The sequence below is a fragment of the Synchiropus splendidus genome, chromosome 13 (genome assembly GCF_027744825.2).
Source record: "Synchiropus splendidus isolate RoL2022-P1 chromosome 13, RoL_Sspl_1.0, whole genome shotgun sequence".
Lineage (NCBI taxonomy): Eukaryota > Metazoa > Chordata > Actinopteri > Syngnathiformes > Callionymidae > Synchiropus > Synchiropus splendidus.
Window position 1 is genome coordinate 15,177,884 of NC_071346.1, and position 10,913 is coordinate 15,188,796.

The following is a 10,913-nucleotide window of genomic DNA, read 5'->3' on the forward strand; positions in this document are numbered from 1 at the left end:
ATGTTAAATTATCACATTTAAGCAATACATTTTTAGCCCTTTTATCCTTTAATGTAATACGAATTATACTTTTATGTCACATATATATTTTTTTATTTTCAATTAAAGACAAAAAACTCTCATATGAAAATATTGACCCTAGACTGAACCAGAACCTTCATCATTTCATTTTACGAGGTATAATCAGATTCATAATTTTAAGCATTTAAAATGCCACGTGTTACCAAGAGCTAAATTCAAATGAGTTCAATCGGAGATGAGGTTCAAAAGATGTATGGCTCCAGAGCGTAATCCAGGACACCATCTAAATGTAAACATCTATTGCATATCCTATTGTTCCAATAATTCAACTGAAATGCTCTATATTGACACGAGACCATCACAATCTCCTTGGTGGAGGTAATGTGAATTAAATCTGTGAGGTAAAATAAAAATTTACTAATGACAAACATAACCAAGTAAACTCAAGTCATATTTATTAAAATTTTTCATCCCAACCCTGAAAAAACACAGATACAACACACAATGAAGCAGAAAAAAAAGCTAATGACAAAAACAATTTCAATTAAAACTAACACATTTTTGCATGTCATTTTATTTTGTGCTTTGGTTTTAAAAAAGGATGATAGAAGGAGAAGTATGTGGTAGGATTTGAACTTCTGAGAGAATCACGGTTAAAATGGTTTTCAAAGAAATGAAAACAAAAAAAGTTTAAGCAGATATATCTTATTTAGCTTGAAGGAAACATGACTGCTCTTTCTAGAATGTTGTTCTTCCCGATGACAGCACAGTCCTAGTTTTTTCTTCCTACTTATAAAAGTCTTAGAAAAAAATTAAGACTTTTATATTTTTTGGCTGTGCTAGTAATATCAGGCCAGCACCCGCTGGAGCCAGAACTGAATCTTACGAATGAGCGTCACAGTTTTAAGAGTCCATCACGTTGGGTCCAGAGTGTTTTCAAACAAGCTCCAAAACCTGTGAAAGACAAATAGTGATGTTTCCTCTGCAACACATCATGAAGATCAACAACAATACCAAAGGATAGCACACCTTAATTGTTCCTTGACTGTTGGCAGCGATCAGAACATTGGATTCCTGTAAAACAAAGCAAATTAAGAGCTTGTATTTAAACAATCAGCAGGAAGAGGAGAGGTATCCTAACTAGACAGATACACCTATACACACAGATCATCACCAAGAAGTACACCACTTATTATAAACAAGTTCACAAGGGAGTGAAACACAGTAAAATTTTGAATCATCGACACAGACGGCTGAAGTACATTAAATTTACTATTTATTGTCATATATGACTTGAAAATGAGCCATCTCCTACCCAAACCTGACAGATCTTATCAGGCGCTTAGTGCAACCATGAGATAACTCACCCCATCAGGCAGGGCTCTCCAGCATACGGCGCTAACAAACTCATTGGTGTCGTCTTCCTTCTTGTCTTTGTCCAGGACGCTCTTCACGGTGTCAAACTTGAAAGTTAAAAGTGTCTTGGAAAGTCCTTTGTAGTAGAGGTAAAGAGAGTTGTTCTCACTTCCTGCAGATATGAAGATAGAGAATTACGGTGAAATCTGTCCTTTCATGTTTAACATTCACAACATGGAGAGACGTCTCCCACCACAAGCTACATAGTCTCCATTTGATGCTAGTCCCACAAAGTTCTTCTCGTTGATGTGACCCTTGAACGACCGCAGACAGTGGGGTTTGTTCACGTTCCAGAGTTTTAGCTGACTGTCTGTCGACCTGGAGACACCAATGACATCAGATTAAGGTGAAGTGGAAAACCGACGCGAGTGTAAACTGAAGCAAGTGTGAACTTACGCGGATACAATCTCCTCTCCGTTGACAAACTTGGCGTACGACACAGCCTTCCGATGGCCTTTGAACACCATGATGGGCTGCTTCGTGTTGCGCAGGTCGTAGTAGTGAACACAGTGGTCTGAGAACGAGGAAGAACACCCAGTCTCTTAAAATAAAATGGAATGCATATAGCCGAAAACAATTTGAAACATTTTTAAGCTGTTATTTGAACAGAACAAGGAGCCAATCAGATACTGTATCATTCTTGGCAAAATAAAATGGCTTTTGAGTACCTTATCATAACACATATGTGAGTAAGATACATATATACACCTATGAAGAAATTAGAATAAATTGTCTTCATATTATTTAAATAATGATCTCATGCATTTGAAGTCATTTGTTGCAAAAACACATTTCACATTCTGAAAAGTTCTTTTAGAGGTCTACTGTATTATATTTATGTGGCTCTATATCAGCTTCGTCATAGTGAAAACAACATCAGCCATGAAAATGAAGAACTGAAAACAGGCAAAAACAGACACAGATTACTTACGCAACATGAAAACCAGACAATATATAAAGAACAGCTTTTTTTTATTTACTTGACTTGGAGTTACATACAGACTTGGAGTTACATACAGCATTTCCTGCTAGAAGTAGTTGTGTGAGGAGAGAAACAACTGACACCCTGCAAGTCATGTTTGTTTACATGTTAAAGATCCCATATTTCAAGTAACAGGTGGCGACCTTATGGGGCTATGTATAGTATGTAGCGCATTGTTTTCCTCTTCATCGTCGGTTTGGAATTGCTATTTATTTCAAAACTTGTCGCACCCCATCATTGCAAAATAGATCACTTCTGGAAGCACAAGATCAACAAACTTCTCCTTTGTCTTTTGGCCTGTTTCTGCCTGTGGCTGTCAGCCAGTCTTGACCTGATGTATTCTTTATTGCCAAGGGGTCACTTTGTTTGCCCATTCCGTCCCATGTCTGACTGTATATTTATTTTTCTGTATGTTTTAACTCACATGATGTGTGCCTGGTTCATCATTGACTTGACTGGATGCTCTACTGTATTAAGGAAGCTCCACTCACGCTCGACTCTCACACCTTACCTGCACAGCCGAAGGCCAGGTGATACCTCGACGTCGGGCTGAATTTAACACAGCAGACATTGGCCTTGGCTTCAATGCTTGCGACCGAGTTGTCCAGATTGGTTGACCATAACTTAACTATAAAGAAAAAAAACATTGTTTTTGCCATGACATAACCCTTTTATGTAATGGCACAAGAGCAACATCTCAATGAAAAAAAACATCTTAAAATGTATTTGCTTTGTTTGGTATTTGTACTTATTTGGTCAACAACAGAGTTTTATAAATCCCAAAACCTGAGATCAACAGGCTTATGATTACCTTTAGCATCATCAGAACCTGATGCCAACAACTTGGGATCCATCAGATTAAAGTCAACGCTCCAGCACCTCTTTTCATGTTCCTGGTAAGAAAGGAGAAGAATTTGAAGATTATTTTAGCATCTCACGCATGCATCAAAACAATTACACACTTGTGATAGCCACCTGGTAAACTTTGGACCTCTGGCCTGTAAATCCATCCCAGAGGATGACGGTACCCTCGTAGTCACTGCTGGCCAGAAGGTTCTTATGATAACTGCTCCAGCTGATACAGCTGCAATAATAAGAATAGAAAACACTCATTAGCATATTTCATGACACTATATTGGTGTTGCCTGAATCTACCTGATTTTGGAATTGCAGGTCATTTCGTTGATGGGGTAGTGGATGTCAACAGCATCTTGGATCACAGTGCCATACTCAAACACCTTTATTTTTTTTGTCACTCCGGCGATGGCAAAGTAATCGCAATCTCTGTCAAACTCAATACTGGAATAAAACAGTTGAAAAACATTATATGGACACATATAGCATACAGTACTTTCATCGACTTCCTAACCATCACGTGTGCAAGCATTTAAAAATAAGGACATCAAGCTCTCACTCAAATCACTGCTACATTAATGAAGTCAAATAGGGGGAAATGCCATATCATACCTGGAGACAATACTGGAGCCATTGTAAAGGTCACTGGCGTATGAGAGAGTGGCCAGTGGCCGTACAGAATTGTACCGGGTGAACTTTGACAAACACTCCATAAAGTCGTCCAGCTGATTTAGATTCCTGCCTTCATCTGAAAACATCAACACATGCACTGTTTGACACTATTCACATCCATTACTATCAAAATAAATAGGCTGTAGAATAAACTTGTTTAAATTTCATCTTTGTTACGAACAATCCAATTGTATATCACCTGTGATGCGAGCCATTTTGTTGGAGAAGTAGCACTGCTCCAGGTCTTCAAAATGAGCTGTGAGTCTCTTCCTCCTCGACGCCAACGTACTGTTGTACCAGGTCTGTCTTTTACCCTGATGAGAATGAAAATCAAGCACTGTAAATTTTAAGTTTAAGGAGTTTAATATCATAAACAACACTGAGTGAGCAGTTAAGGAATTTAAAGACCGATTTGATTTCCTTATGGGGAGCGTAAGCCACATCCACTCACTTCCGCCTCACGGGCCTAAGTTAACAAAAAATAAGGAGGAGGAGATCCAAGTTATTTTCTGATTTAACTTGCAATATGCCATAGATCATATATGAAGTCTGAATTAGAAAGTCACATTTTAACATCGGAAGAGTACTGCTTTCAGACTGGCATCAAAAGTTACTTAAGGTTTTGTGTGATATGAAGCAGCGAACTACAATGCCCAACTGACTATCAAGTGAGAGTCAGCATGCAGGACAAGCTCTCTGTCTCTGTAAGGGTCTCTGTAAGTATTTAATGATGGTAACTAATTTTTGGCATTTTCTACTGTTGATAGTTTAGTACCTTAAGCTTCTGCCTTAGTGCCAGAGCAGACCAATTCTGCTGTGACGTTATACATTCAACGTTTAATCTGTAGTTCAAATAATTGTGTTTCCACAAGCAAATAAATCCAACATTTCACGACAAATGTAGATGAAACCATCATTTATCATTTACATGGAGGTACAGCATGTGTGATCTTGATGATTTTATACTTGGATACCTATTCTTCACAACTGTGAACTTTTGTATCACTGACTGGCTGTTTATTGTTATCAGAACATGACTCAAATAGAACAACAAGAACATTTTGCAGCATATGTCCATCCGGTTAAAATAGACCTGCATAAACAACGTATACCCAAGAATGTTGGGGGGGTAAAAAAAAGAGTTAACGTTCATCTTTTTATTTCCAATATTTCTTTTCAATGCAATCCATAAAATAATAAAGATAATTTGTCACATAAGTGCAAATTTCAACATAACATAGTTAGGCCAGACAGATTTTTTATATTTATTATAAATGCTCATTTAAATGATAGCAGCGAGAAAAGATAATCCATGAACGAGAAGGCAAAAGAGAGGAGATTCACTTTATGCGAGCAATCAAACATATCCCTGATCAACATACCCATACTGATCTTTTGTATTTGATAATTACTTTCTTTTTTGTCAGATTCGGAACTCTTGGACTAGAAAATGAAATAATGTCTTGCTTTGTTTTAGATAACAACGGATGAACATTTGAGACTAAACTAACTACAGTGTTCGTAGACACAGAGCATTTGTTCAGGAGTCACAGTAAATACTAATAAATATTGAGTGTCTCATGTATTCAAATACAATAGAGTCAAAAACAACATTAAATCAGCTTCTTCACTCAGCGACCTGCCTTATCAACCTGTGTTCTTGTGGTTCCTCTGCTGTCATTACTTCCGGATGAGGATGTTTTGTAACCTAAAGCTCACCCACTTCATATACGCTTTCTGAGAACAGATATAAATGGCTGAGGGGTGTATTAGGGTGTAAAGCAGGTAATTAAGTGAAAATGTAAAAATGCATAGTGTAATTGTTGAATTTTTAATTCTTGAAGAAACAAAATCATTTTGAAACATTTAAACATGCTACTTGTGGGAATTGATAGGAAGCAAAACACAAGTTGAAAGTGAACTTGCTCTTCCATTTTTTAAAAGCATAGGGGGCTTTCTTTTCACTTCTCGATAGACATTTTAGTCTTATGCATGTTGAAGAAATCGGAACTTTTTAACACCATTTGGAAATTGTAATAGATGGAGACACATGTAACAACAGTTACTGAACAGAGGAGTCCAAAACCCACCTGTGTGGTTCCACCGAATCCAGGAGGATGGCTATAGTCTGGTGGCTCCATAATGCTACAACTGAGGCAACATTAAAAAACAGACACAGCTGTTATAAGTTCTATAGACATCCTCTTTTCACATAAAGAGACATAGAAAAACAACTCCTAAGTAGTAGAGTGGAAAAACCTAAAGTTTAAATTGATATCATTGATATACCTGGGTGAAGGTGACGGTGCTTCGACGTTGGGCACCGTACACTCTGCCTCCATGATTGGGGAGTACATGCCACTCATTTCCTTTCAAAAACAAAGGGTGCATCATGTTGAGGATTTAACTTAGTGGAGAACTAAGAGGCACAATATCTTGCACTAGTCTTCGCGGCAATATTTATCCGTTTGATAATATGTCATTACCTCAACACGCTTGATGTCATCCTCCAGGAAGTTGAGCTCTTTCTGTAGTTGCTCCAGTTGCTGATGATGGACAATACACGCAGTCATTTAAAACATAACTGAAACAAAATAATTAGGTTTTGTGCCAAACCATCGTACCTCTCTTTTGTTTCTGCGTGCCTCTATAAGGAATTCCATGAGGATTTGTCTCTGAGCGGCCTGGGATTCCTGTAAAGCAGATGAGTTACATGATAAATATATTTTTAAATGCATTTATACTTCCATTTAAACTACCATGCACTGTTTACCAATTGACAAGAAGATCATTCTTAAATAAATCATTTCCTGATTTAAGAACTCATATTTGTGGAATAGCCTAATTTCAGGCTAGTTTGTTATATTATCCTTGGATTGCATTTTCTTGAGCGCCATCCAAAAAAATCAGTGGTTCCACACTGCAGCTGGATCTACTAAGAGCTATTAAGAAGTATAAACAATATAAACATTTGATACACATGACATTGCCCCATCACAAAGAGTGGATCATTTGTACTCTTGACATCAGGCAACCTGGATCCTACCTCCATAAATGCCAACTAGATATTCAATTTATTTCTTCATATCTTTCTTTATCTTGGCCTCAACTACAGGAATAACATACATGCTGGTTCCGATCTTGTAAGTTTTTTTGTCTTACCGCCTCCAACTGCTTCTTCTTTTGCACCAAAAGCTCCAGCATCAGATTAACGTTTGCCAAATCCAAGTTTTCCTGATCGGGGCTCAATACATCCTGGAAGACCTGCCACCTGGACCCGTTCTATTGGTCAGGCGGAGAGAATGAGATGTTTCATTTTTCAATGGGAGTTTATCGATCAACAATTGACACAAATATTTGTTCTGCCTACTTACATGATGATCTAATTTCAGTCTCTTTTCCTCAGACCTTTGTTTCTGCTTAAGGATGAGCTCATTCACTGAACAGAAGTGACGAGAAGTGAAAAAAGACAGTATGACACAATCACATTAGCAGCAAAAAAAAGGTGGTTTTTCAATTCGCCTTTTTAAAACACCCTCTATCCATGTCCAATTAGAGGAAAACATGCTGTATGTGACCATGCTGTAGCTATTACCACAAATGTCAATAAATGTAAAAGTTGCAGGTTGACTTGAGGTCATTCATGCTTACACTACTGTACATCATAGATGAGACACATAACACAAAAAGGTACGGGAGAAAATAGCAAATCAGACCTACCAAGAAAGTTGGGGTACAGTTGATCTACATTATCAACAGTGTAGTTACACTTTGGACAGCGATTGTTTTCCTCTAAACTTTGGCGGATGCATTTGAAGCTGCAGGCAGAATCATAGGGTTAGTATTCTCAGTTCTTCCCTTATGTATTCTAAGAATACAAACTTGAGTTGTTTAAAAGGTAAGAATTTGGAATCGACTTGACACCTACCAAAAACTGTGCCCACACTTGGTCATATGTGCCTCTTCGATCATCTCAAAGCAAATGGGGCTGAAATGTTACCAAGCACACTCGGAGTCAAACCAGGAAACAGTCAAAGAATATGACATCATTCATACCAAACTAACCAGACAAAGTCGTTGCTTTTATCTTCATAGGAATTTAAGAGTCCGTTGTACAAAGGTGCCTGGTGGTGGGACTTCTTTCTACTGCCCGAGGACGCGGACGGTCGGCTAAGCGAGGCGAATCCGCCTCGGGACGTTGGCACGGAGGCCAAAGTTGGCACGGACATACTGCTGTCTCCTCCTGCTGATGAAGGAGCAAGAGGGCGAGGGGGCACAACAGATCCGGAGCCGTTGCTTGGGACAGCGTTGCTTCCACCACTGGAGTTACCAGTTCCACCAGCGCTTGTGCTGGGTACTGAACCTGCACCACCAGCGACTTGCTGCGACCGGTTGCTTGACATCATGCAACGCCGACGACAAACCTCCCAAAATCGGTCGCGATGCCGCTCAAAGCATCGGTGTGGATACTTTAACAGATCGGCTTGTTAGCTGACTTGCTGCTCTGTTAGCATCCTGCAAAAAAAGCTGCTGCGGCCGAACATCAGAGTACCGGCTGATGTCCTCATCCACAAAGTAAAATTTAAACCATCCTATAAAAATGACTGAAAAGAATCAACATAAAACAGATAAAATACCTTATACTACGTTGTGTATCGGATTAGCCGGTTAGCCACATTTAGCATCAGAGAAGAATCGGTGGAGTTTCCTCTTCTTTCCATGTACACATATTGTACTGTTTATCAGGTACCGCCCTCTACAGGCGAGGAGTTTAACTCGGACGCGTCAGTTCGTCGAACTCTAAATACCCATTGTATGTTGGCTATTTTTTAATTCTGTCGTTCATATATTTGCTCTTGGCCTTTGAAATTCCTATTACTGATATATATATGTATCAATATTTAACTTTGTTATAAAAGAGAATTATTGAAAACCTTCCATCTCGTACTACATTTAATTATTTTAATAACATCTGCTCCTATTTTATTTGACATGTTATCATACAAATTTTCTATTGTAAGGAACAATATTATTAAAAAATATTCTCCTTTAAAATGCACACTATTGCTCACCATTTTGGGGATCCTTGCCTGCTTATAAAACACAGGAACCATTAATCTATTTCAAGTCTCAGTCCATCCTGACTGCTATTTCTTTTTCCAATTTTACATCCACGTGAGCAAATAAGGGTTTCTTCTCAGAAACACCCACAACATGGATTTTCCCATGTATTTGTTTGCGGAAGAAATTTATATGTTGTGGGGCATGGGTGGAGGAAAACTACTGGTCCTTTAAGAAAAGATTCCCTGGAAAGGTTCATCATGGTGAATAGACTTCTCTCAGTGTTGTCCTACATGATTTTAAATAAGTCAATTGGAAGGATCAACATTAAACAATTACTCCATTTAGTTTAAAACGAAACATGGTACAATTATGGGAGCTGTTTGGGAAAATATTTGGTCTATTTTTTAACAACTTTCTTGTATAAAATAATTCAGGGTGAGCATGTGGTAGTCCACTTACCAGTACCAGCACATGGACTTCTTATGACTGCTTTAGATTTACGCTTTAATAAACCTTAAACCTTATTCGCAAAATAATCTTTTAAATATTGCATTTACTGATGCATTATGTATGAGTTTACAATGTATCTTTTTTGTGTTTTTTGCGTATTAAGTGTGAGAAGATGGGACCTCGGTTTTTCTGGAATGTCTTGGTGCTTGCCTTGGCGAGTTCATTAAGTTATATTCCAGAAATGGGGTTGTGAACTACCCTTCATAGAGAAGCAGATGACAATGCTGCTGCTGGTATACCATGTTACATATGAAAGATCTTTTTCTGAGGAGATTTTCACCATAAGAAGTTCAGTAACTGCCAAGCTAAATTACATAATTTCTACTATATGACTTTAGAGGAGTAGTTTCCAGCTAGATGATCAAAAATCTGAAAAAAAAAAAAAAAAATTACAGCATAAGAGGAACGGCACAAATATCTTTTGTGTTTTTCTTTACTCATTTGAATGCATCTAATGCCGTTCTTTCAGATATGATTATGCAACATCTGATGCTAAGCATGACCCATTGGCTGAAGCACCTCTGAGTTCGCGCATACATTGTGTGTTGGTTCTCCCCCTCGGCCCCTTGAAAGTCCCTCCTCATCGCAGTTGTGATGAAAAGCTAGCCTTCTTTTCTCCTTTCTTCCCCTCCTCATTTGTCCTGTACACCAGTCTGGGTTCCCTCCTGTTTCTGGGTGTCCTTTGTATGCTTATGCAAGTAGCAAATGTGTGTATGTGTACGTCATGTTGCAATAAAGATGAGGATTGTGAAGACAATATTCAGTAATGGATGATGAGTTGGCAAATGTGGGTGTGAAGAGAAGGGTAAAGGGGCCTCAGGGTTAGAGGGGTCAAAACCGACAAACTCAGATGAAGGATAATCCATGGAGGTCCCTTACAGTGGGGGGTGAGGCCCCAGTGGAGCACGCCCATTCAGAATCTCTCAGCGCCCACCCTCTCTTCTCACACATGTACACACACACCTCTATCAGTCGCTTCCTCTTCATTCTTGTCCCGTTCGTCTTTGCATTTTTTTGCAGCTGGATTTCAAAGCTGCAGGAATAGCTGAATGTTAACAGGCAGATCCCACCGTCACGTATACAGACGGCCTTCCATTGTGGAATTTCTGCCACTCTGAAGGAGATTTTTTTTTTCCCCCTTTGAGGGCCTCTAGTATTCCTAACCATCTGACCCTTACCAATCAGACCAGTTCATATTGCAAAATAGTGTTGTCTGGAAGACAACTGTGGTAAACATGAGACCTCAGGAATCAAGCGGTATTTGTAAATGAAAGCGAAAATAGAAAACATTCAAGCGATTACAAAGTGCTATCAACGCAAGTCCCTTTTAAATAACATTTTCAACTGATGTGTTGCAATAATATTGAAGTATATATAAGTATAATATTGAGTC

General features: G+C 38.6%; 1 protein-coding gene across 1 annotated transcript; it reads right to left on the minus strand.

Annotated features, from left to right (window-relative positions):
* Positions 1–469: 469 nt before the first annotated feature.
* On the minus strand, positions 470–8,665 carry cop1 (COP1 E3 ubiquitin ligase). Its single transcript, XM_053884230.1, has 20 exons — positions 8,012–8,665; positions 7,875–7,934; positions 7,667–7,764; positions 7,321–7,385; positions 7,109–7,228; positions 6,571–6,639; positions 6,433–6,492; positions 6,236–6,315; positions 6,037–6,097; positions 4,146–4,260; positions 3,887–4,022; positions 3,575–3,718; positions 3,395–3,503; positions 3,231–3,312; positions 2,931–3,047; positions 1,834–1,951; positions 1,631–1,755; positions 1,389–1,549; positions 1,051–1,095; positions 470–975 (listed from the first exon to the last, which is right to left on the minus strand). The coding sequence occupies exons 1-20, from the start codon at positions 8,350–8,352 to the stop codon at positions 958–960; spliced, it is 2,124 nt and encodes a 707-aa protein (XP_053740205.1). The 5' UTR covers positions 8,353–8,665; the 3' UTR covers positions 470–957.
* Positions 8,666–10,913: the final 2,248 nt, after the last annotated feature.

Excerpts from the sequence above, each read along its gene's own strand:
- cop1 (XM_053884230.1), bottom strand. The coding sequence starts at position 8,352 with ATGATGTCAAGCAACCGGTCGCAGCAAGTCGCTGGTGGTGCAGGTTCA. Across the intron at positions 4,261-6,036 it reads GATTCGGTGGAACCACACAG|GGTAAAAGACAGACCTGGTA; the intron begins GTGGGTTTTGGA and ends CATTCTCATCAG. Across the intron at positions 3,048-3,230 it reads AGGTTCTGATGATGCTAAAG|TTAAGTTATGGTCAACCAAT; the intron begins GTAATCATAAGC and ends TTTTCTTTATAG.